Here is a 17,486-nt window from a genome sequence, read left to right on the forward strand (position 1 = left end):
GTAGAAATAAACAAGTTCGTTGGAAACGGGACATCTTGAGCAGAAATTTATAGAGTGGCGTCTTGGTACAGAAGACGAAAGTAGTCGTTCAATCCTGGCCTAATGACTGTTGTGAAGTCAAAACCGTAATTTCAGCGTCTGATGCTCCGAGATGTATCTTATTTTGACCAATCTCGGCCGGAAGTGGCAGTGCCTCGCGCGCACTTCTCAGCTCTGACCTGCTCTCGGCTCCGCTTGGCAGCAGCGGAGAAGACGAGAAACCATGGAGCGCAACAAGACGCGTTGGAGAGACTCGCCAAGCGGACGGGAGAAGAGCCAGTTTCAGCGCGGTTTGTAAGTCTTTTTCGGCGACAGTGGGCCCATTTTTTTTTTAAAGGCTCGCAGGTGGACGCTGACTTTTACCCAAACTGAGGTGTGGGAATGAAAATAGTCTTGGAGTCACTGGCGGCTACCAACGAACGGGACGAGAGGAGCGATAAAAAGCGGCCGAAGTGGAGACGAGAGCTCTGTGGATAAAGCAATACCCTGTGCTTGCCTACTTTTCCCCTCACATTTTGGGCATCTCACGCAGTTTGGGGAAAATATCGCAAATGTGCGCTGCGTAAAACCTTCGATTTTCTTACATGTCTCGTGTCACTGCAAGCAAGACTTACTTTTCTTTAAGGAATCTGTGAGCAGAGCTGAGGTTTTCAAAGAGAGAAGCACTGGACTTGAAGTGAAAGCCAGCCCACCGAACACTTCGGAACCATGTTGAAGTTTCAGAACTCAGACCTATGGATAGCCTGGATGGTCATTTTCTGCATGGAGGGTAAGTTGTGTGACACTTGGAAAGTTGTGTATCTCTAAGAACAGGCAAAGCAGCGCCCCGGGGCCACCCACTGTGATGATGATAAATATAATGGGCCCCATTGTAGTACATCAGATGGCTTACTTCAATTTTAAAGTGTCTGCTCCAGCCCTGATAAAACGGATGCACCTGGAACTAAATCGTGCCACCGGTTCAACCTCTCCAAGAGCGCGTGCCACGGCCTGTTTGATCCCACCCTTCCTTAATACTGTGTTTGTGGCTGCCAAATCCCCGGCAGTCCCACAAAAACTAAAGGACCCGTTTTAAAGACCCCCCCCCCCCCCCCCCCCCCACATGATCGTCACGTCGGCTCTTTCCAAAGCACTTTTGATTGTGCGCATCTTATCCCTAATGCGCTCTTCTGCCGTGCCTGGTGTTTCTTTCCGCTTACACAACTCGAGGACTTTTCTTTCTTTCTTTTTTATTTATTTAAAAAAAAAGCACGCTACCGCCACTGATAGACACGTATAAAAACGTGGTACAGTATAGTGGGAGTGTCCGTGTTTTGAAATAGAAACGGAGCAGACGGCGGAGGGTTGCGCTGGTAATCCGTCCGATTAACGAGAAGTAGGCTATGGTGAGCAGCGGCGCAGGAGAGCGCGCCAACCCCAAAGGGAGGAGAGAGAGAGAAAAAAAAAATCACCGTGTATTCCTCCACTTCTCCAGTGGGAATTACACTGTGTGCGCGTATAAATCGTTTCCTAACCTTCCCTTACTTCTTGGTTCGGTGCAGCTTTCCCTGCAGCTCTCCAACAATGTTCTTATTGAAAGTGCATGCTAGTTAAGCGAGGCTGCCATAGCCTATGTTTATGTTTTTGTCCTTCAGAAAATGACATTCTGTGATCTTATCAAAGCTTCAACTCAGAGAAAGCATTTATGGAATAAAAAGGTAAAGCTAGAAGAAGACAACACCGAGGAAGGTCCCCAATGAGCCTCTTCTGTTGGCTGAATTTCTGTTATGAATGATGGTTGCAACAGTGGCTGTAAGTTTAAAATGAAAGAGTCACAGTAGAGCGGAGAAAGACTTGAATGAAGACCGAGATCCCTCAGAGTCTCATTTCAGAGTGAAAAGACTGCTCTCTTTCAACTACGCACACACACACACACACACACACACACACACACACACACACACACACACACACACACACACACACACACACACACACACACACACACACACACACACAGTGACTGGTCTGAAATTTCAGTTTGAGACAGAGCAATTGTGGAAGATTGGATTGAATCCAACCCTGATCCTGATTGGCCAGGTGCTTTTACTCGGCCCCTCGCTCATTTTGCCCTATACCTCTGCAGTGGATGTATGATGTCTCATCATCTTTACACGCACGTATACACATGTGTAACTGCAGCATGATTTGATTTTCCTGATCAGCTTTGTCCAGATTTTCAGATGCAAACGTTGGATTGTGGTTGTCTATTTCATTTGATTCTGTCCCCCTAAAGAGATCAGCATCCACATGTCTGCTCACTGCACACGACTGAGTGCACCGAATTAAGTCGCCATGACATCAGCACCGGTGTGAGTCCAGCAGTTCTCAACAAGAGAAACTTGTTCATGAAGACGCACGTGCTGACCTCCACCTTCTGTCATGTCAGACATTGTCACCACAACGATCTGATCAGTTCTGATCATTGTAAGCAGAAACGGGATTCTTTACTGAGCGACCTGAGGTAATTCACTAACACTGACATGGTTCCTCGCGCCCTACAGTTTACTGCTTGGTTTTGATCTACGCGAGCACAATGCTTCAGCTCTGTGAACGTTTAAAAAAAAAAAAAAAAAAAGAAAAAGCAACAAGTTTTTGAAAAGTTCCGGAAAGCAAAAAACCTGAGAGCAGAACTCACAAGTGATCTGGACTGGAGTCAGTCTCGGCCTGGTTCATGTCAGGGCGTGCACACTCACTTACACATACATATTGCATCCTCATCTCTGAGTTGGTTACAGTGGATACAAGTTGGGTTGTCTGGATCTGCAGTTCTTAAAGCGTCATAGGAAAGTTTCTAAAAGTTAGAAGAATAAACAGCAGAGGCTGTGTGCTGATGAACGGATTGATTCGCCCCCGGCGTTAGCGGGATTTTACGACCCACCCAGAACACCCCTTGAGGCTGTGGCAGGGACCGATCCGGAGGTTCAGTCAATTCAGCAAATTAAAACCAATCTGAGGTTGTTGGCTCTGAACTTTTCAACCGCTTTTCTTCTTCCTTTTGTCTTGTTTTGATTGAGTGCGTAGCTCATAGAGTTGTAGAGTATTTCATATTTACATTCAGGTTCACAGGAAGGTTCAGATTAATTTTGAATGAAGAGCCCAGTGACAAAAAGGGAGCAAAGAAGCGATAACATGGAGTGTTTCTCAGGCTCATTGACATTCAGGACATTCGTGTCTGCATCAAAGCGGAACTCAGACCAAATCTCCTCTCCACTCTCACTGTAAGCTTGTTAACCTTTGAGGGTCTGCTTAAAGTCGTGGCATGAAATTGCAGAGCAAGCTTGGATTGTCTGTTATTTTACAATCTGCTTCTGTTGGCCGATTGAATTCCTCAGACAGTAGGCCGCTAAAATATCATTACTGCTGCAATCCACTAGTAGTAGTTGGCAGCTAAAATCTGCTTTGTTTTGTTCAGTTAGAATTGTGTTTGAGTGTTTGACTGAAAAGAGCTTTAAAAAAAAAAGACAAGGGGGTTTCAAACATTGTTTGTGTGTTTGTGTGTAGATGCTGCTTGTCAAATGCACCTGATTCACTGATAATCAGCAAGCGTGAGAACCTCTATGAAGGCAGAGGTTTTGACAGTTTGCCAAGGAGGAAAGACATCAGCAATGATCTTTGAGAAGAAATTACTGCTGCCATCAGTCTGGGAAGGGTTATATGGTCATTTCCAAACAGTATGGAGTCCATGTGGTTGTATTTACCTGATTTTAAGAACCGGTAAGGACCACGTCATTTTTATTATGTCAATTATAAGTAAAACCTTAGAATTCGTCTCTTCCTGCTGAAGCAGAATATGAGTTAATACAACAACAAAAAAACCCGTCTGTGGCCTAATGTTCACATGATAAGTAGTGTGTTTTCCCCTCCTCTTTCTGCACGCTGCTAAAAAGGAGCAGCTGGAACAAGAGTGTCGGACAGATGGAACTTTCCACCTCGGTTATTTTGCCCCACTAAAAATAGCCTCTCAAAAAATTAAAGGACCTCTGGGACCGCTCACAAAGTGCACGTTTGAGCGACAGAGGCGCGGAGAACTTCAGACGACGCGGCCCTCTGGATGATGGCAGCAGCCGCCATCCTGGGAGGGTAAATGAATAAATGATGGGCAGATATTTGGAAGGAGAGAGCGCAGCATTTTCTCCGGTCCCCCGGTCTCTTAAGCACACATTAAACCAGGCCCCCTGGAGTCCACGGGCTGCTCAGCCGAGCATCTGGGCCAAACATCTGATGTGGTCAGTTCACGGAGGTTTTGGGGCTATGAGGTTTTGTGGAGTTGTACCTTTTAATCAGAGTGGCAAAATGAGGAAAACATGAGTGAGTTGTGATATCATGTAGGGAGCAGTCCGATGTTGATGCAGCACTGTCATTAGCCCTGTTTTTAACTGCATTTGGGTCAGACCATGAGGCGAAGTGCTGGGGAATTAGGGTGTCACTTATCAAAACAGAGGCTCAGTCAGTGCACTTGTCAGACACGCTTTAGACTGAGCTTCCGTCGTTTAAAATATGCCACACACTTCCCTTTCTGCTGCAAGCTTGGTCATTTCAGATAAGGAGTTACGTGAGTGGAGTAGCTTTTATTGTTTGACATTCAGGGACATTAAAGACAAAGCTGCTGGGAAAATCTGTCCTGCTGCAGTACGGTGGGCAGGTTATATCTCGGTTTGCTAGAGCCACATAATCATTGCTTTGAGGAGCAAGATAATTTCCTCTGTGGATTAAGTGCGATAATGGCACAAATATGAGAGCTGCTGTTAGTTAAGAATCTGTTAAATGCAACTTCACACAGTAACTCGGGGATGGAAGACAGTGTTTGGTTACAGGCACATGATGTCATTAGAGAAAAAATCCTCAAATCTGACCGTATGTTGTCGTATCTTTGATTTAAGCTTCATAGCATGCTGGGACACGTTGTAGTTTTTAAACGAGAGTCACTTTTTTGCTTCATTCTCCTTTCGAGCGTGCACATGAGGCCTGGGCTTTTACATATTTAAAGCGCATGTCTTCCACTCATCATGGCACCCTGAAGATCCCACCCTTGAAATGAGCGGTTTTGCTTTGCTGGCTGCAGAGGTTTGATAGGGTTTTTTTTTGCTGTCAGCACTTGCATATGACATCAGTTACTCAGGGGTTGTTGCTTCATACTGAAACAACATTAAGTTGTAGAGAGCTCTGTCTTGAAAAGCATCAAACAGGCTCCTTTACGATCACATAATCAGCCATTTTTATCAGATAGAAGTTTAGCTAGTCTGTGATTGTCCCATAAGATCTGCTTGAACGAATACAGTGGGAAAAAAAGTACCCTGATGGTGTAAATCTGTGCAACGTCATAACATTGAGTCAGCAGTCTGACTATTGAACAGAGTTACTTTTGTTTCTCTGTACTGTCAGTATCACACAGTGCCATTTAAAGTCTGTTTCATAACGGTGAGCCAATTCATGTAATTCTTTCTTTCAAAAAGCAGCCACAGCCAAGTTAGTAGCAGCAGCATTAAAGGATACATATAGCACTTTAGTTAAGGGCTTTCCTAATCTTATTTGTCGTGGAAAACCTGTCAAAAATAATGTGATTTTTCTTCAGGGCATCGACATTTTCATGTCCGTAACAATCCAATGTTAATTGACTTATAATTCACAAAAAGCCCTCCCACACCATTCACTTCCTTGTGCGTGTGATATATTGTGGCTCTCAGTCAGTGATTGCCAGAGGGTCATTAAGTTGTTCTCTGGTGTTACTGAGAATGGTTGCTGTGTTTATCATTGGAAGCCTTTATGAGCTCAGATCAATGGCGAAAAAGATGCTCCTGTGCACACATTATTCCCGCAGGTGTTTGTGCTGGGGGCCCTTTTATTCCCCTGGCAAATAAATTGCAGTCCACCCTCAAAGGATCACGGTTTCTTCGAGACTGTGATGACTTCATCAGTTCGATCCACCTCTCACAAATCTCCAGATCTCAGGCAGTCGGGTTGTCTTGTAGGTTCATTAAGCAGGTTCAGTCTCATCTGTTCAGCCACCCTTTTCTTTTGTTTTATTTGAGTGTGTGACATGATATCTTGCATCTTATTTAAATGAATTGGGGGCAAAAAGCAGATAAAACACCAAGGTATCCTGTCAGCGGCAAAATAATGATGATGATGATGATGATGATGATGATGATGATAGATTTTTATTTTTCGAACATGTATAAAAAAGAAACTGTATGTAAGTATTTGTACATACAAAAGAAAGAAAAAGAGAAATAAAAAAAAATAATAATAAAAAATTAAATCACATAAAGTGCTCATACATAACAAAACACCACACATTGTTCGAAAAAAGGAATGGGAAGAAGTACAATACTTTTTTTAGTTTCCCACCCCTTTTGAACTACTCTTCAGTTTGCAAATATCCTAACTACAATACACCTATATAAATATATGCCTACACTTCCTAAATATCTAGATAAATATATAATCACAAAATAAATATATACTACACACATATCTTTGTAAATATCTTTGTAAATATGAATATATAACTATCCCCATAAATAAATATATACCATATATACCATATACTACTTAAATTACAATATAACAATTAACCCGATTCTATTCATATATTTATCCCTCATCGTCCTCCGTTAATATACTTCCTCTTCCATGTACTTGTTTAAAAATATTTTTTTGTACATTTTTTTAAACAGAATTATATTTGGACTTTGTTTTATTTCTGTCTCCAGACTGTTCCACAAAGTCACTCCACAGCTCGATACACACATGCTTTTCATATTTGTTCGGACCTTTGTTTTTTTTTAAATTTAGGTCTCCCCTTAGACTATATTCCTCCTCCCTATCACTAAACATTGATCCAATAATTTGAAAGTGACAATGGCTAATCTTTGCAATTCAACCCTCACCTGTGACATGGCTTTTCACTCTGTATGATTAATTCATCACACTGATGCAATCTCAACGAAGCTTTTAAAACACATAACATATACCAGTCAACGATCAAAGTGTAACTGGTTTGCACCAGAAAATAATACTCTGAATTTAAAGTGTTAAGTGTGAAAGTGTTTGACCTGCTGCGCACGGCGATCAGAGCGCTCTCAGTTTGGAGAAGCTGGGAGGGGAGCTGACAGACGAGCCAAGCCGACGTTGCTGGAAACAGGGACAGAAAAGAGTGAATTTTCACCATCGAAAACAATTCAAACATCACAAACTTGGCAAACCTTATACTATGAATTTTTACACACCACATCACGTTGGCCCACTACTCGTGCCACACTAATGTTATTCAGATGAGAAAATATAGTGACAAAGAAAAACAGTCGTCTGATGCAATAGTGTACTGGTGTAACAATCCACAATGCTGCGTTTGCCCAAACTGCTATAAGTTTATGAAGTAGTTTTAAGATTCTTCTCCTGTCCCTGTTTCAAGTAGCTTTTAACCAAGATCCCCCATCAGAAGTTCTCCCCGATTCTCCGAACTGAGAGTGCTCTGACTGCACTTTTCTGTATTCTCACACTCCCGACCTAAGAAAAGAAAAGCAAAAAAATCCCTTTAAGGCGTTGTCTGTTCAACTGCCAGCTAACCACTTACATCATTCCACATTCAGCCAGGTGTTTAAGAGTGGATGTCGTGACCGTCCCTGAAAAACAATTGGGACTTCCAGGATATTTTAAGCATCATTTTACATCCACAACAGGAGGACAGTATGGTACGTCATCCATGTTTAGGAAAAGAACCCGTGGGTGTGCAGGTCAAATATGATATTCCTAAGTCCCTAAATCAGTCATTTGTCTCATCTAGCACTGAAGACTCAAATAGCTGAACCTAGGTGTACTATTAGATGCACAAAACATGAATTATCCAGTTGCTGCATGTTTTATTGAATCAGCCCATTTCCTCTTTAAGACATGTGAGACTCGAGCAAGTAACGCTCCCTCCAAGAGGAGGTAACTCAGATGTTTCACATCTCCTGCGGGATCAGCATCCTTCTCTAATTCTCAGTGCTGCCATACCTTATTGTTTAACAGTCGATATGATATTCTGAAGTTTTTCGGTGAATTAGCTGCTACCAAGACCTTTTTTCCCCACATCATTAAACCACGTAAACATTTCATGTTCATTCTGCCTATCAGTCGTTGTGACATGAGCCTTTTGTTTGGTTTGTGTGACTAATTTGAGGAATATTTCCCCTTTGACACCCATCAGACCCAGGGAAATACTGTAGGATGAGATCAGGAAATACAATGGGGCTGATGTGGCGAGCATGTGATATCTTACATGAGGAGATTTTACTGCACCAACGATAAGCACAAAGCAAAAACCAACAGCACGGTGCTCCTTTGGGGGAAGCGGGCAGTCCACTTTGACAGACAGTTACTTAGGAGCTGTGTTTACTGAAGATGCAGATTCAGCTGTGGGGATGCTTTTAGGACACGGGTTCGTCCTGAAGCAAGGACTGTTTATTGGTATTTTCAACTGCACTCTCTGGAGTACAGTGGCCTCGCACCACTAATTTGAAATTGATTGGTAATCGACTCACACAATGACTAAACGACCTTACAGCGCTTGATGAACCCAGGGGGGCTGAGCTGGTGTCACTCGTAGAGGTAAACAGATCCTGTGACCTGTTTTAAGTGCACGGTGACCATGAGCGGACTGAATGATGAAAACACGCAGGGGAACATTTCATATTTCTGATTCATAGATTTTGTAAATCGCACGATCTTACACTTGATGGGTTGTTCATGGTCGCCTGTGATGGCTGTTGAGGATTCAGCTGAGAACTCCGACAGAAAAGACCTTTGAGTTTTTAAAAGCCTCTGAGGGTCAGAGGTGAGTGTCAAAAAGGATGGAAAAATAAGAAGCAGTGGGAAGCTTTTCTTTTTTTGTGTTCAAAGAATAGGTCCTTTATTAATGGATTCTTGAAGGGCTCAGTGGGTCATCCAAAAACCAAAAGGTCAGTGGTTCGATTCCCACTCTCGGCGCTCAAAAATAGATTGATGGACCGACAGCTGGAGGGGTGGCAGTCCACCTCCTTGCCACGGCTGAGGCAGAAGAGAACAAAGTGAAAAAAAGGACAGATTCTCTTGCATTAAATATGCTCAGGGCTTTTCGCTGCCATTGGTAATTCATAAAGTGACTGTTTGAGGTGAAACTTGGCTGTTTCATTTCCTCTTCTCTATCTCAGTGCCGCCGCTCTTTGTATTGGTATTAACTATGTAACCAGAATCACGAGGAAAGACATGATCAAAGGCAGCAGACTGCTGAGGAGAACGTTTAGATTCTTATATGGTCCTGCAATGAACTGGTAAGATGTAGGAACACGCCACAATACAAGTCACACCCAAAATGAATTCAGATTCAGTCCAGTTCTGTCCAGTTCAATTCAGTTCTACTAAATTCTATTCAGTTCAGTTTTAATTCAGTTTGTTTGTAGAGTGCCCTTTCACAAAAAAACACAGAAAGTTAACAAGTTCAGCACAAGTGCAGTTAGATACAGTGAGTTAAAATCCTAATCAATCCGATTCATTTTAGGTGTATTTATGTAATGCCAGTTCATAAAAAGCTTCCTATAGATGTGACGGCATCAAGTCTTTAGTTCAATCCTCCACCTTGAAAATGCATCGGGGACAGTTTCAGGAAAAAAAAAATATATATGCAACAAAGTAATGATTGATAACATAAAAGAAATCAGTTCATCTATTGAGTCAGGTGTACAGCATGCTTAAAACACATAAATGAGTGATAAATTACAGACTGACTTCATGATTCAGCTTTCAGCATTTCCTCGAGGAAATTAACCACTGGCTGCATTTATGTAGCGCTTTTATGACCCTTAGGAGCAATTTGGGTTTCATTGTCCCCACCAAGGACACATAAGTGTCCCAGTCGCCACACAGTGGCTGATCACAGCCATTCAAGTCCAGCTGGTCAGCACAGACTTCACTCACATACCAGCACCTGGTTGGGAAAGGCTGCAGAGAGTCATACCATACTGTTCTGATTAATTACCACAAAGTCACCCCACGAGATGATTGATCATCTTTGTCTGTATGAGTTTATTTCATAAAGACTTCTTGCCTCACTTTCTAGATTCTTGCGGTTTTACCTCATCATGCTCGATGCGCCAGTGTTGATTTGTTTTGGGAATTAAAAAGAGAAAACAAGCATTAAAAGAGAGGCGCTAAGTGGTGATAAACCGAGCTGTTTGGAACAGGAAAGCAAAAGAAATTCCTACAAAAACATCAGTATTATGTCAAAGATCTTTATTCTAATCTTAAAAAAACAAAACACCATAATGAGGCCAAGCTGCAGAAGTGAAAGGTGAGCAGTCAGTGCGACACAGAAAATGTGTTAAGTTTCTGAATTGCTCCCTGTTGGAGAGGTTGTGCCGCAGCTCTCTGTAGTTTAATTTTAAGCCCCTCTCTTATATTGTGCTCTTGAGCTTCACTCAGTTGTTATTGTTCATCTCTCTTTTAGATGACATTCTACCAAAATACGGGGACCAACTTCTCTTTGTGTCTTTGTCACAACCTTCCTCCTTGTGTGCCTCTCTAAATGCCTCGTTCCCTTTGGTGTGCCTCTGCTCTTTTGCCTTACATCACCACGTTTTCCAATTTCACTGTCTTTGTCTTTCACCCTCGATTTCACTCTGCGCCTCTCTTTCACACAGTCAAAATATCTCGCCCTGCCTCTATTGCTCTGTCCACCCACCACTTTGTGGTGCACAAACGACTTTCCAGGGATGAGGATGGGACTGAAAAGTGGTCCTCGGTCGTACTGTCCCCGCAGACGAGGAATGAGCCTGTCAAATCTGATGCGTGTGAGCAGCCAGGAAGAATGGTGCATCACTGTAGGCACACAGTGAGAGTGAAAGTCAGGGAGATCCCATCTGTGCACTGTTACAGCAGACTTCACCGTGGCATTGTCTCTGTTGGATCCAATAGAACAGGGGGGGTGGGGGGGGGGCGCACCAGGTGGGACTTTTGACTAAGTGGTGAACACGTGCTTGCGTTGCTTATCTGGGCATACTTGCACACAATCAAATACACTTCACAGACATACGCTAACATTGCATGCACATGCCTACACAAACACACACTGAAACAGTTGATGATGTGTGTGTGCTTACAAGCGTGGCCGTGCTCATGCACACAGAGACACCTGAGGCCTAAAACAACTTCATACAGTATTACTCCCAGTTTCTGTGTTACAAAATCTTTTCACATTTAACTCTGCATCGCTGTCTCGATGTGCGCCGTACTTTGGGGACAAACAGCTACAGTGTAGGCTGAGATGCTATACGACACCAATTGGAGAACATGACTACCTCACTGAACGCATGAAGAGTTCTACCTCTAGTATGCATTTAGACAAGATGTTCCATTAGAAATAGTAAATATTTGATATCAATATAATTTTCAAAGAAGGAAAACATCTGATTCACTGGAACCACCAAGCAATCAAAACTGCTATGAAATACGACCAATGCAATCAGGAATCAGCAGACTTCATTTCAGATTCTAGTCAACCTCCAGGGTCTAAACACGCATGCTATCAGAGACACTTAATGGCACAGCCAGGTCATTGGATCTCAACATTGTTGACGTCACTAGCAATGATCCAAACCAAGTAGTAGTGATAATAATCTGCCGTAGCTCGAAAAACCTCATCTATCAAAGAAATAAACATTCCCAGTGGTACAATAAACAGAGTGTCATTGATGCATTGAGGCAGATGTTTTCCCTGGCTGGGGCTCCTAGTTACAGTGTTGGCCAAGCCTTCCTCACAGTGTCCATTTTCTCTGGAATTGTCCCTCCTGAAAAGGTCTTAAGCAGTGAATTCAGGATAAAATCCTTTTCTACTCCTCCTTCAGCCATCCCTCATTGAAAACCAGTAAGGCTAAGTAAAAGTATAAGAACCAAAATGCTATAATTCTAGCTAGCATGTTACATGGAGCAGTTTCTTGCTAGCTACTTTGCTTCGCTAACCGTCATTCCCTGTTTTTTTAACCACAAATTGTACTTCTGAAGGCCTTTGAGTAGATTTTACCTACTGAGAAAAAACACAGGTTAAAAAATGTGCTCTAATTAAATTTTTTTCTGTGCTGGAAACTACACAGAGGGCAATGAACAAACCAATTGAAACAAATTCTCAGAAATATGCAAAGTTGGAAGGAAAATATGTGTCAACGATATAAGATTTTGTGATTCTGACATCCAGGCGTTGCTGGTTCTGACTACCAGCCTCCGGCAAAGAAAAAAGTGAACTGACCTGAGACTGCCAGGTTGCCTTTGATGGTTTGTTCTTTTAAAAATGTTGTGTTGCAGGCAGATATTAAAATGCGTCAGAGTTACTAAATCACGTGACATCTACAAAAGTTGAAGGTTTTCATTCTCTAAAACACCACCTACAAGAGCTAACAATGACAGTTCCTCCAACTGTGGTGCTGTTTCTTTGTTCAGACACTTTGTATACTGTGTAAACCAAGCTTTCTTTAAAGGAATCACAAGACTCTTTTCTGTCAGGCTTGTTCATTTTCCTGTTGGGACTCAACTTGTCACTTTTGTGTGCGTTTGTGTTTTTTGTTTTTGCCCTATTTGTCCCTTAAAAGCCTTTCAAGTAGATCCCAGCTATTGGAAGAGCTTTCAATTAGCAAACTACGATAATGGTTTGTTGTCCCACTTTACTCTGCGAGCAGGCTAGAAACAGAAAAACCTGACAACTATGGAGCAACTCCAAGACATTGATCTTGGCACCCTTAAAAATAGGATAATAGCTCTGCGATTAAAGAAACCCACTCAAAGACTCATTCTGATCAATGACAGAGTGCTAATGAGCGCACTTCTACCGTTTTCACACATGCACTGGAGTCCTGAAATGTTCTGAAGGTGCTCTGGAGCAGTGGGATGTGCAAACTCAAATGTCTGCAACATTTGCTCCTAATGTCTTGCAGAGATTTTCCAACCAAGCCTCCAAGTAAACTCTGTGGAACATCGGAAGGGCGTCACAATGTGCGAATATGTCAGCAAATATTCCGGAGCATTTGCTGCCGCTGTGTGAGCGAGCGTGTCGGAGTTTATTTCTGCAGACCTTTCCTCTTTCTCCCCGCTGTTGTAGATAAAGACTCATGCAATACTTCTATCAACACAAGGAGCCTCATCTGCTACTCTCAATGCGTTGCAAAGAAAAACAGCTATTTCCAGATAATTATTTCTGCATAACATGCTGCCTCATGCGCGGGCTCCGGAAAGCCGCATCTTTAGCCGAGAGAGGGCATCTCCAGCACAAAGCCTCCCGCTGTGATGTGCATGTGTGAACACTCACTGCAGAAAAAGTCCCAACCAGACAGTCCGCACTTTCTCCTGGAAATCTACAGCGTTGGTGTGTTAAAATGGCTTCAACAGGGGACAACAGTGTCCATTACCACTAACGCAGCAGTTCTAAAATCACCTCTGATGAACACGGAATTGCCTTCCTCTTTCTCAGAAGCTGCCTTCGTCGCCTCAAGGCCGATGGCGTGTCACATTAAACATTTACTGATATTTGTTGCCAAAGTTGCTCTGAGAGGTAAAGCCTTCTCCGTCTCTCCCTGTACACAGAAAATGATTTCAATTTGGATTACACGCTATCTAAAACATCTTGCAATTAAGATGAAGAGATAAGTTGAGTGCCTTGATGGAATTGGATGCGATCCTCGCACATGATGTGAAATAAAAATATTTGGTGATTGCACGAAGGATACAAAGAAATCTCAATGATTCACATCAATAAGGAATTTTAAAAAAAGAAGCTAATCTAATTTTCTCTGTTGTAACACTGAAATAGACCCTCCTTCTTTCTTGTATTTGACCAAAGAGGCTGTGACTCTCCCAGCGAGACAGAGAAGCTGCTGATCCATGCCCAGCACGACTGCCAGGAGATACTTTATTAATATGGACTAAAATGTAACCCATTGAGCAAAAACCCAAATCTTCTCCCAAAACAGGCATAGCTACAGATTAGATTTACTATTGCTTTGTGACCCTGTTTTTATAGATTATAGATAGATTTGGCTTTATTTGATCAGTTGAGTAGCAGAGGAGCACAACCTCACAAATGAAACACAACAGCACACGCTGACACACTTATATAATACCGTACTACTGTTTTTTTAATACTTGCTAAATATTACTATTTTTTTTCATCTTTATTTGCTTATCTGCTTTTTAAAAAAAAAAACGTTTAACGAAGCTTTGTCACAAAATGCTCAAAAATAAACTGAGACGACAGCCGTTTAAGTTTCTGCACACAAATCTTCGCACAGTGTGTTGCGAGATATATTGGTGAGGATGAAGTCACTTTATTTCTGCAGCCGTTCTCCTCAGGCAGGCCTCTGCAGATTTCTTTCTCTCAGTCAGATAAGGTATAGTATATGAATGTACAGTCCAGTATATAGAATAGAATAGAAAAATACTTTATTCATCCCCCAATGGGGGAAATTCAAATAGTCAAGTAGCTCAAAACAATTATAAATATTTACAATGATTGTATTTTAACAATACTACTACTAATAATAAGACTAATAAAAATACTACTACTACTACTACTAATAATAATAAATGACAAATTTGAACATGTCAGCAGTCCTTGTTAAAAAGTATATAAATGCGCCTTGACACGTTTCATCAGACAGAAAGCAGACAACAACTGACCATAGCAGGGAAGCAGCTCAGAGGCAGCTCTGTCTGTGTGCGGCAGTACTCCTCAAAGTATAACAAGAGATTGTGTGATAAAACAGTGGATTGAATTTGAAGATATCACAGGTTCATCTTCCATATGGCTCCCAAAAGATATGTGTGCTCTGCTGCCCGCTAATTCCCTCCTGATTGTCGGTGACGGTCTGCCGGCCGGCTCCCTATGATTATAAATTGTGACAGGATGCATAACGGATGATGAGATCCGATAAATATGATTGTGTGAGCTTGTTTGCTATTTCTGTCCTTGCAGAGGCTATTAAAAATCAGATCTTGTGCAAACTAGGAGACAGTGAAGGGGTCAGGATGTGATCAAACTACAGAGAAGCTGAATTTTGGGTGAGGAGCAACTTAAGTGATGATTCGCGGTAAGGCAATCATGGCATGAAGGCACATGATTGTTGATAAAGCATAATTATTGTTCAATGTTTTGAGCAGAAATTGGAAATGCCCAATTTGGAAGAACATAGATATGTTTTTAAGGATTTTAAGAGTTTTTAAGCACAGTTATACCCCCTTTCCAACAAGGTTGGTCTCGTTTAAGGGGTGGTGTTACAGCCAGTTCTTTGTTGGTTCTATAAAGAACCAGCTGAGAACCAGTTTGATTTTCCACGGCCAGAAGGCAACCACAGAGACACGTCATTACTTCGCTGACGTTTCCAAATGCAGACCAGCATTTATGAATGTTTCTGCTGTTTAGAGCGGGATTTCTTAACACTTCCCGGTGAAGTTGAATGAAAAACCCTGGGTGGCTTTTTGGAAATGTAGTTGCAAAAGCAGTTCATAAATTCAGCTAAAAATGGCGACTGTGAATGCCGCCCTATGGGGCACATTTGTAAGTGTCCACAAACACGACTGGGGGTAGTAAAACATTAAACAGCAGTAAAAAGAAAAGAGCTAACATTAGTGAAGCCCATGTCCTTCCAGTCCAGGTTAGACGTCGCACCCGTGTCGAAGGTTATTTTTTCATTTTTCTCTCTCGAATTAAACCGTCTTTTACTGACTCTGGATCTTTTAACATCCATCCATCCATTTTCTATACCGCTGAATCCGTCGGTCGGGTCGCGGGGGGGCTGGAGCCTATCCCAGCAGTCGATGGGCGAGAGGCGGGGTACACCCTGGACAGGCTGCCAGTCCATCACAGGGCCACATAGAAACAAACGAGACAAACAACCATGCACGCTCACAGTCACTCCTAAGGACAACTTAGAGATGCCAATTAACCTGACATGCATGTTTTTGGACAGTGGGAGGAAGCCGGAGTACCCAGAGAGAACCCACGCATACATGGGGAGAACATGCAAACTCCACACAGAAAGGCCCCAGTCGGGAGTTGAACCTGGAACCTTCTTATCTTTTAACATGAAGGTCCAAATACTTTAGTTGATCTGGTTGGTCTCTGTAACCCCTCCCCCAGCCTCCAATGTAAGCGATTCTTTGCTCAGATAAATTAAAGCTTTAATAACAGCCTTTCTCTGGCCTGTGTAAATGGCAGATTGAAAAACATCATGTTCATTTCGTAAATTATGGCAAGCTGTGACTGAGGGTATTTTCTGAATATGACACAATAAAACCAACAATGGAAAACATGAATAGAAAATAGTTAGTCTGTTAGCGGCACTGATTAGTGATCAGTTAGGGGGGGGAAAAAAGAGTACAAATTAAGCTAACTGATAACCTTAAGAAAGCTTTAATGCGCTTTCTGTCTTTGTTAGAACGATCTTTGAACTGTGAAAATTGAAATTGAAATTCCTGAAACTATCTTCTCTCAAAGAGTTACTGTTCTATCCAGAAATTCACATTGTTGGAGATGATCTTCTAGAGTTTGTCACTGTCAATTTAAAGTTGATTCTTAAGCAAAGAGAGCTAGACATTCCTAGAGAATCAACCTTGAAGATGACAATGACAATTCACTGCCATCACACTGGTTTGGGGAAGCGATGGTCATGTCGTGCCGTTCCTACAAATGGAGTCTCCTGTGGTTATTTTTCTATTGCCAAGGGCTTTCCACACACACACACACACACACACACACCCACACAAACAAACAGACACACACGCACATGCAACCATGTACACATCCACACATTGTCAAACAACCCAATTAGCCACCATGCAGTCAATTGGGGTAATTACCCAAAGGCTATTAAGTTGTTTTGTGCCTGCGCACTATCACAGCTGTAATTATACCAAAGCAACAGTGATGTGCAGTTACAGCTCACTGTCACCGTTCTGTCAGTAAGGATGACAGACGGAGTGTTGAGATGATAGAAAAATCGCTCTATACGCCATTAGAAGTTGGAAACGGCACCATGGAACAATGAGGAGCTGAGTCAGAGGAAGCAGGACAGAGTATCCTCACAGGGACCCGTGAGCTGCAGTCTGACTCTTCATAAACATATCTCATAATCAATGGCAGAATATCAAGTGATCCATCTTCTGTGGCCTGTAAACGGTTGACATTTTCCCTTTATTAAAGCTGCGAGATGAAACGCGGGATTTTAACGATGACACGAGATGATCAATGACTCCTTTGTGCTCAGCTGGAGGGTGCCTTATTAACACGGGGCATTGTCCCATTCAGAAGGATAGGTCCGTATTTACAGGACGATTTCCCCATTGGAATTTGGGTCTCCAATAGCCCCGTGTTGAATGTGTGGCTCCTCCTCACTTGAGCTTTGTAA

General features: G+C 42.4%; 1 protein-coding gene across 1 annotated transcript in view; it reads left to right on the plus strand.

The window, feature by feature from the left end:
- Window positions 1–251: 251 nt before the first annotated feature.
- The window catches only part of igsf11 (immunoglobulin superfamily member 11), a 102,820-nt gene continuing 85,585 nt past the window's right edge, over window positions 252–17,486 (plus strand). The window contains exon 1 of the mRNA XM_075474479.1: window positions 252–808. Within this exon, the coding sequence (XP_075330594.1) occupies window positions 748–808 (61 nt within the window). The 5' untranslated portion in view covers window positions 252–747. The remainder of the gene's footprint in view (window positions 809–17,486) is intronic.

This window comes from Odontesthes bonariensis, chromosome 9, assembly GCF_027942865.1.
Source record: "Odontesthes bonariensis isolate fOdoBon6 chromosome 9, fOdoBon6.hap1, whole genome shotgun sequence".
Classification (NCBI taxonomy): Eukaryota; Metazoa; Chordata; class Actinopteri; order Atheriniformes; family Atherinopsidae; genus Odontesthes; species Odontesthes bonariensis.